Source organism: Temnothorax longispinosus, chromosome 9 (genome assembly GCF_030848805.1).
Source record: "Temnothorax longispinosus isolate EJ_2023e chromosome 9, Tlon_JGU_v1, whole genome shotgun sequence".
Classification (NCBI taxonomy): Eukaryota; Metazoa; Arthropoda; class Insecta; order Hymenoptera; family Formicidae; genus Temnothorax; species Temnothorax longispinosus.
The window spans coordinates 8,570,740-8,580,675 of NC_092366.1; the positions used below are offsets into that span (position 1 = coordinate 8,570,740).

Consider the following 9,936-nt stretch of genomic DNA (forward strand, 5'->3'; position numbering starts at 1 on the left):
TTCAATATTATTTTCTGACGATTTATAAATATATAGATTTTCAAAGGAATTAGCTAATTTTTTATGCAAATTTTTTACAAATAGTAATCGATTAATTACTATTCGTGTAAAGATAAAAAAATGCCTTGACTGAATATTTTATCGCGGGTGGCAAGGGCACGTTTTGTCCTTCGCTTCACCTATAGATTCGGTCGACGCAGATAATAATAAAATGTCCAGTATGTCCACTCACCACTTTGTCGTCCGCGTAGATGATTGAAGATACCGGCGCTCCGCTGCTGGCGAACACAACGAGAAAAGCGACGACGGCTATGTAACGTATCATCTTCACGACGGTGCACATCTGTCCAGCTTCCCCGAAGAAGATCACCCACACGATTTGCAACACTCGCGAGAGAGATCCGATGTTCTCTACGATCGTGGGAAAGTTTCACGCAAACTCAACAACGATAAACCGCACTGTATCGAAGTCAAACTTCCCGTCGGGATCACACACTACTACCGGCTATCGACGGCTCTTCAAATCCCTTCGGAATATTCGCACAAAGATAAAAATTTCACCGGTGGATGTCGAGTCTCTCCTCGAGGTATTCGAGACGCGCGAATAAGTAGAACAGAATTGAGATTCCACTTGGCCGATCTATCGGATTTTTTCGAGATACCCCGCGAAACGTGAGGCAATCAAATTGAAGATTCCAACGAATGCGTCAAAGAATCCGTTCGGGACGATCGAAGCGCGAAGTAGCCCAAGTAAAAATCTCACCTAGTAATTTTTCAATCATACCAGAATAGTTGTCGGATGATCTTGGTCCTTTCGAAGCTTTCGAAGTAACCGAAGCGCGAATTATCTAAAATATAAATACCCGTTGGCTTCGTGCCTCTTTAAAAATAACTCTCGAGGCTTAAAGTGTATTTAAAAAACGCACCACGCTGCGTAATCAGTCGATCTGTTCGAGGTACTCGCGAAATAATTCACGACAGCGATCAATGTCTTGTATTTTCTCGAGCGACTAGTCGCGAGGCAGTGTCCATCGGATGAATGAATAGGTTCCGTGATTAGGATTAAGACGAATTTATCGACGATGGGGACGCTTGCGTGACCGGACGTAGTCTACGTTTAACGTCCACGTCTCCAGTCTTCGGTGACGAGCCGAGACTTTTCCCCTCACTATACGATTATTCCTCCCACCGACGGGTGCTCCTCCTGCTTCCTTTTTTCCTTTCCCACTTCTTCTTTGTCTTCCGATCGTGCGTCTGGACTGACCGCAACGACGACGGTGATTAACCGATGCCTCGCGTCGCTGCACGCTCCTTACTTACTTAACTTCTCTTCTTTCTTTCCTTTTTCCTCCTCACGAATCGGTCGACTTTCGTCAACTCGGTAGTCTTCCTGCGCCGCCCGCGGCGATAATGACGACGGCGGTGATTACCGGCTTCTTCGTACTTTCCTCCGGATTCGGGCTTTCCAGCGGCTGGCGCGTCCATCCGCCGACCTAACGAGATAGTTATAGCCGGTTAGAAAGAGAAGTAATCGAAACCTACCTTACTATTACTAATGCTTGCAATGAAAATATATTTCTTAAATCTTTTATTCCAAACATCTGTTTGCGTTTCCTACAATATTAGTTAAAAATCTTACACAGCGTTTATTTATTTAACAAATAAAACCTTTTATTTTACTTAGAAAGATAATCTGAAAATTGCAATCCCATTAATTTATCTGTAAATTTGCTCAATTAAATAGCTTGGTAACAAGATCTCAAATTAAAATTTTATTACGTTCATAAGATCGGTTTTGATAAAAAAAAATGAGCCAACTATCAAACACACAAAGTACCGAAGAGATAGTATCATTGTTACGCGATGAAGGGAGAATAAGAAAAGGAATGTCGGCTATACGAATCGAGATTCAGCCTCAACAGAAATTGTCTGGGGAGTGTGCACAAAAAGTATGCAAACTTCATTGGACCCTTTAGTTCCGAGTACGGTTCCAGAAGAACCATTCGACGATTCGCGCGAAACAGAGCTCTTTTGTATTCGGCAGATAAACGATTGCCGGACTTAATGGTCCCGAAGAGCCCAGATTTCTCGTCACCTTAGAGAAATATTAGAAGAGATGGGAGGGAAAAAAATAGGATCAAGTTGAATCTCAGCCAAGGGAGTCATCCAAAAAAGAATATCCTGGATTTTTATAAATCAAATATATATGACGCATGCGTGAAAGCTAATCGATGTCGTAAAGTCACAATGTACATTTGCAAGATATTCCGAAAGTTTCTTTAAATTGTAGATACAAAAAAATTCGTTTTCGAATTAATACAATAAGGATAAAAGGAATATAATCAAATTTTTAATAAAATTTCTAATTTTTTTATATCTGAAGCCAAGAAATTATAGAAAAAGATGGAATCTGCTGAAATTCTTTTTGATCAATCGCAAATCCATCAAAGAATCTGGAATCTTCGATTTGGAGAAAGCTTGATTTGGGTATGTTGTTGGTCAAAGAATTCATTTTATTCTATATCGTGAAAATACGCGCCTGTGTTTCCGAGATTGATGAAACTTGGAAATATTTACGCCGCGCGTCCGAGAATAAGCTGAACAAGTCTTTGAAAGAAATATTAAGAAAGCGGAAGTAAATAACAAAAAAGTCAGGAGAATATAATTATATCTCGCCCCATGTTTGTTAGATAAAGTTGCGCGCACGCTTGATGAGAATTTCATTCGGTCCATTTTATTTTGTATGCATCCGCGATTAAAGGGAAAGTAATCTCGACGAATCTTAGACTGATTAATTCACCAATGTCTAAGTTATTTTTCAATTTTGAATTCAATTTCAAATTTAAATTCCATATGTATAATTATACATATACTTTTTACACGGAATTTAAGTATATGTGTGTGTGTGTGTGTGTGTGTGTGTGTGTGTGTGTGTGTGTGTGTGTGTTTATTTAACATTAAATTTTGAAAAATTCGGAAATTTACAAAAAAATATATTTGTCACAGAATTATTTACAAAATCGTATTTATCATAGACTCTTATGATTATCAACTCTCTAGCATAAGACGACTTCGCCCCGGTCTCCCCTACACTATCAATTTAATAATAAAATAATAATTTTAATGTATAATATAATTTAGGGTAATAACATAGTGGAGATTTTGTTATACATCATATAGATTTTAAATAGATAATTACAAATATATTACATATATTAGATTAGATGGGATTGTATCTATTGCTGAATTATATAACGCGTGTTTCTCACTCTCGCGATAACTCATGTAATAAACAGGCCGTTAACGTGTTAAAGCGCGAAGGTTCATGCAGGTTATCTTATGAAGGACGCGAAAATGCGAAGGCGAGCGACAAGGCAGAAGAATCGTCATCGACCGACGGCAACGGCTGGAAAAATGCCGGGAACGAGGACATGAGATAAAGGAAAGTCGATCGGAATGGCGGCCGGAAACCGGAAGAAGATCACACGCGGGCCGAAAGAACTAGAGGATCGTTATCGCCGGGGAACGTGCCAACGCGAGCTTGGCTGACCTCGTTTTGTCGTCGTGTCTCGATAATCACCGGCATTCTTCACCGTACGACTGCCTGCCAGCCAGTCTGCCTGCTTGCCTGCTTCTCTAGCTGTCTGTGACATACTCGCCGTTTTCATCTTACGTCTCTAGCAGCGATTTTTCTTCGCAACTTGATGTCCCGATAAGACAAACGATCGTTCTGATCCGAACGATCAATCTTAGGCAGGACTGTAAAGTTACTTTCGCGATCTGTAAGAACCCGGAAAATGATGAACACATTCTAAATCAAGGTGGTACAAAAGTGCAAAGGTGGTACAAAAGTTCACAATTTTTCTGTTGAAAAAAGTAAAATTCGAAACTTGTTATTTTCTCAAAGAGGAAATCGACTCAAGACTAATTAAAGAAATCTTCAAATAAAGAATACGAAGTCTCGAAGAATTTGCGGATAAGAATAATGTTATATTCTTTAGACGGAATTTTGAAAGTAATTTTTATTAAATAAATTTTCCAAAGACATTAGACCTCGACGGCAGGTGGAACGCGATTGAGTAAACTGCGCAATCTCCCTATCAGGACATTGACGCAAGTCTTTCTTTCTTTCTTTCCACGGTAAACACAATAGATAAAAGATTGAGGGGACAAGAAGAGAAAGAGAGAGACTCGGTCGAAGACCCTGATGAGATGCATCAAAGCAATATTTTTATAATTCAAGTAGCCTCCTTCGATCGTCAGCTTGATCTATTCCGAAATTCACAAATCACTTGAATCGATTTAAAACAACTTCAAATTTTACATACAAAAAAAAAGTATTATTCTATTTGGCAAAAATATTGATCTAAATTTAAAAAAAAAATTTAAAAAGAAATTTAAAAAGTAAAAATATTAAATTAAAGAATAATTCTAAAACTCTTCATAGTTTTACAAATTATGTTTTATTATAAAATCGATTATTGATATGCAAAGAACAAAAAACAAATTAATGAAGATTATACTCCAGAGATACGATCCACGTTGACGTGGATTCGGAAAAGCAAGCGCGCAATTTCGAGAGGAAATGATTTCGGAGGAAATGGCGGTATTTAGCGGAAAACATCTCCTACGTATCACATTTACCATGAAACGGATAATGTGAGTTTTATTTAACTACGTATTTAACCGCAGGAGCACGATAAAAAACAGTAATGTCATGAAACAAAGTGCAACGGTAATGATGCTATACACACGATGCTGTGTAATATCACACTTACCGATAAACACTGATAATTTTTTAGTATCGCGTATATATATGTATAAGTAAAAGAATCTCCAAATATTTGAGAATGTTCCTCGGTGCGGAAGGAATTTTCAGTGTAATTGTTTTTAAATTTGATGAAGATCTGACGTACGTTACACTAAACAGGGACGGAAAAAAAACAAGTCTTTAAAAAGTTAATCTCTCAATAAATTCCGAATCGATTAACTGTTATTTGTAAAACACCGAATTGCTTTCTCGCTTAGTAATCGTATCAAATTTCTTAGAGCGCGCGTTTGATGGTCAATAAGCGACATGAGTTCTAAAAATTATTGTAGAATGGATGATTTATCTAATCTGTTGACCGGACGAGTTTCATTATTTATACTATTTATAGGTTCAATCAACGCGCTCTTCTCGATCCGCTCGTATCTATAACTTATGTATCCAGACGAAAATCTGCACGTACACTCAAGACCGCGGGTTCCGGAATTCTTTGTTTTCGGGGAAAAAAATAAGAAAGAAAGACGAAAAAACGAGGCAAGAAAGAGAGAGAAAATCGGCCATGATGCTGCAACTACCCACTCACGCGGGTATTTTCTGAGTCGTAAAGGTCTTTCCTTCTTTCTTATCCTCGCATCTGACGGTTTACAATGCTGCTTATAATATCGTATTTCAAAACGATCTGAAGGATTTAACAAGCATAAAGATTGTCCAATTTAACTACTATCGCATTTAACTTTTCTTATTTTAAGGTAATTTAACAAATTTTATCGAAAAAGGTCATTCTATATGCTTCTGTGTATTATATTTTTATCTTGCATCAATCAAAGACTTACGATTTCTTTAATTTTATTTATCATATGTATCTCTTACTATTTTATTCAAAATAAATTGTAGATACCCACATCTATGACAAAAGATGTTCAAAATTACAAATATTTGGAATCATTATATTCTCTTCATTACGGCATATGTGTGTTTTACTCTTGAAATTAATTTTAAATATTTATAATATTTATATCCTTATAAATTCTTAAGGATAAATAAAGAAAGAAATAAAGCATGCTTCAGGGAAAACGTACGCGAAGCACTGCAGTACAGTGCTATAGAACGCAAGTTCTTCTAACCGGGCCATCTATCTGCTTGCATTAAAGTTGTACTCGTTTCTTGAACCTAGACCGTGAAATATATCGCGCGCGTACCTTGCGGCATGAATCAACCTGGCCGGGGCACTCAGGGGGTTTTCCGGAGCGCGGACTAGTGCAAATAATTCACTCCATATGCTAATCGCATCTAAATCGGTACACCGATGACTCGCCCTCGCACGCTATATCAAGGCTGTATCGATATCGTTTATACTGTTACAACGTAACTTATTCATTGTTAAAAAGAATTTTGACTGTGCTTACGAAAAATATCTCTCGACACTTACCACATATTGGTAAGTGTCGAGCTATGAATAATTTATTCAATTATTCATAGCTCGATTGTCTCCATTATTAAGAGTTATTTACTAGTTGATTTTATAAAACTTACTTTACATAATTTATCGGTAATTGAGTTTACACTCGTACTTCGCAAGTCCTTAATTAATCACGCTAAGAAGCTTTGAAATCACGTTTAAGATCGGAATTCTATTAAAAGCAGAGTAATTATACAAATTTAAAATTAACTACTAAATGAGATTTTATATAGCTCTCGTTTGAGTTCCTGGAATTTAATTGACCGAATTCGCCCGTTTAATTTGCAATAATTTATTTATCGATTAAAATGTATACAAATGTATACACTTTTTACTGTCTCTAGGCTCAATATAGTTTCAAAAGTATCAGATAGATTTATATAGACAGATTTCCATTTCGGTGTTTTTTTTAGTTGTATTTAATTTTTTTTTTACAAATTCCCATTTGTTGCTTGTTCACGAGATTCGGAAAAAGAAATTCTATTTCGCGCTTAAAAATTGCGTTATCCGCTTTTTTGTGAATATTGATACAAGCTAAATTCTTGTCATCGACAAGTTTTCAATTGGGAGGAACCTAAACTCTGGTTTTGGCTGGCAATTTTAAAACGTGACACGGCACAATTCGCAACATGTCCTCTGTCCGTTGCGAAAAAAGTTCGATCCCAAATTCAAGCGTCGCGTCGTGCGCTTCCGTTCGCACACACATCGCCGTTATACACAAAAAAATCCGGTATGTATCCTCCCTCGTTTCCGTTCCCTTCTCCTCTCCCACACGCATTTAGACATGCGTATACACAGACACACGTTCACATGCACACAATTTCTATATTTCTCATAATCGTTTGTAATCTCGATGTAAAGGTAAATTTTCTATTAAAGATTACCCCCATTTAATCCTTTAATAAAAATTTGTAATTTATTTACAAAATTTAAAAATTCCTTTTATCAGTGTTCCAGAATTATTGTGCAAGACTCTCTGCAAATTTTATATATTTCATTATTTTAGTTTCAAGTTGCGTATGGCAATCAATGAAAACACGGTAAGAAATCCAGAGATTAATTTATATTCTCAAATTTAAACAAAAACAGATTTTTGGAAGCAATAGCCAAAATGCTGTGCTAAAGAATCGTCTCTTCATCGCTGAATTATAGTTGTCACCATAATTTCCACATCTTAAAACCAAAATAACTATATCCTGCACATTGGCAGACGGTTACGATAACGTTGCAATCGCACCAGGGACCAACTGTTTTCAGACAAAGCCTCGTGAACGTACAATGTTGCAATCGGTGTGGTTCGCGCTATCATCTCCGCGCCGCCGCCGCCGACGACGACGACGTCATTTCCTGTCCCCGGCGGCGAGATCAATCGCGTTAATCCCAGGAGGATTGCGAATACGCACTTGTGCACCCCTTTCGAACGGAGAAGCACCCGCATGCGAACAGCGCGCCGCGTGCCGCGCGACTGACGCCCGACGCCCGTCTCCTTCGAGGGCCCACTCTGTGTGATACCTCCACCTCTCCCGCTGCCCTCTCTCTGCACGAGAATCCGTCCTCGTCTCACTCGCGGTCTAAAGAAAGAAAGAAAGAGAGAGAAAAGAGAGAGTCCTTTTCCCAAAGGATGCAAAATAGTATTCATATACATATATCTATCCTTCTCTCTCTCTCCCCCTTCCTCGCCCCTCTCCTTCTCTCTCTTTCTTTCAGTCTCCCTTTCTCTTTATTTCTATCTTACTGCATGAAAGAATTGCTGGAGCGAAAACATGTGATTGCGACACGTGCAAATTGACAAGCTTTGATCCCCGCGATTACTGTGAATAAAGAATTCTTTTCGCGTGAAATGTGCTGCAAAATTCTCTAGGATTGGATAATTTGTTTTATATCTGTAGTCTGTATCAATAATTCGTTTCCAATTCCCGCGAGGCGTGTTTATTTGGAACATAAAGAGAGAAAAATTAATTATTAAAGAATTATAACGTGTGTTTTGCTTCATTTTTAAATCAGTCCATCAGCACATGTGAAATTAAATAAAATTCCGTCGAATTATTATTTACTTATTTGCACGACCGCTCCTTCGTTGTTGTTGTTGTTGTTGTTGTTGTTGTTATAGATTATTGATTTGTTTAACATTGATTTATTTATTTACATTACATCTATTGTATCACTGTTACCAGATTTATTAGTATTTTCACGTTTATTATTTGCGCAAATAAACAAAAAATTAATTTACTTACAGATTTGTTCGCAATTAATTGAAATTAATTTTATATTACTTGCAGCAATGACGATATATAGTCTCATTTCCCATTAGGTTAATATACAATTTTATCATAAATTTGTAGAAAACTTATGATGACAGTTTAAGCAAATGAGTGAATTATATATAATAAGAGCATGCAGATGTTTGCAAAACCTAATAAACATATTCAACAGAAGTAATAAAGACATGAAATTTTTAAAACCACATTTCTATTCAATGTCCCCTAAAAAGTATGTCAGGTCTCAGAAGACCAAAGTTACACAGCGTAATTTATATGCACGATGCCCATAAAAAAAATTGAAAATTACATACGCAATAAAATGTCTTTGTAACGGAAGTTCAATTATCGAAACTTCGAAATTGCCTAGGTGTTTAATTACGAAAAATTAAATATATAGGTAGACAGCAATATTAAATTTATCGAGGAATTCAAATAAAAATCGAATAAAAAGCGACGAATCCTGGCATAATCCTGCATAATTGTCACAATTATGCAGAAAAGAGTCCATCCACGCTGCAAAATTGAATACCTTTTCGACCGTATCTCCAGAAAACATCTCGGTATGCCTTTCACGAATGATGCGGAATCTAGGTTGAATATTAATGCCATTAAAACCAATTGAATTCAAATAAAAGGATGCAAATGCAGAAGACCCCGCGTATATCTTGGCGCTCGTTCAAGAATTTTCGCCCTTTCCTCGCAAATCGCGCATCTTCCTTTGCCAGGCGCACACGCCAAAAAGAACGTATGACTTACATAAGTTCGAAGTTTCCGTATTCCAGTCGCCGCGAAAGTAATTTTGTCCGACATGGAGATTTTAGGAATCTCCTACGTAATTTAAAAGGAAACGAGGAGAGACGGGAAGAAATATCGGAATCCGGAGTAGCAGTATAATGAAGCGCCGCGCGCCAGCTTATTCGTCGCTTTTATCTCCTGATCCCGCGCTTCAATATTGATTAGCCTTTAAGATTTTATTCTTCTCTTAGTCTTACTCCGACTTACTTAATTCCCTATCCTTCTAAATATTATCAATTCCATTTTCTTTATTTTCTACCCTCTAATTTTATTCTCAAATTATAGATCGCAATTTTTTTTATTTTAATAATAAATGATAATATCTGTATTTAAAACGTAAAGCCAAACGTAAAGCACTAACTTTTCGTAAGTACTTTTCTCTCAAAAAAGTAGATTGCAAATTATTAATATTATTATTACACAGGAAATATTACGTATTATTACAAAAACTCGAATTATTATATATTATAAATTACAAAAACTTTTTAAATAAAACTTTACAAAATCCGGGGGCACATCTACGCTCCATGTCGCCTCCGTCTCCTTCCGCACACCCACTCGTTCTCATTCGATCTCGGAATGGGAGGGCCCGTGTTCATAAGCGTTAGTGAACGGGTATTCAGGTGGCATGTGTGTTCCGGTGTCGCACGGCG

At 37.0% G+C, this 9,936-nt stretch overlaps 1 protein-coding gene across 2 annotated transcripts in view; it reads right to left on the minus strand.

Annotated features, from left to right (window-relative positions):
* The window catches only part of Mmp2 (Matrix metalloproteinase 2), a 204,108-nt gene extending 196,417 nt beyond the window's left edge, over window positions 1-7,691 (minus strand). The window contains exons 1-2 of one of the 2 annotated variants that reach the window (XM_071789611.1): window positions 7,505-7,691; window positions 233-1,493 (exon numbers count right to left, since the gene is read on the minus strand). In XM_071789611.1, the coding sequence (XP_071645712.1) occupies window positions 233-343 (111 nt within the window). In that variant the 5' untranslated portion in view covers window positions 344-1,493; window positions 7,505-7,691. Of the gene's footprint in view, window positions 1-232; window positions 1,494-7,464 lie in introns of both variants that reach the window. The other variant, XM_071789612.1, reaches the window with a different exon arrangement.
* Between the last annotated feature and the right edge of the window lie 2,245 nt (window positions 7,692-9,936).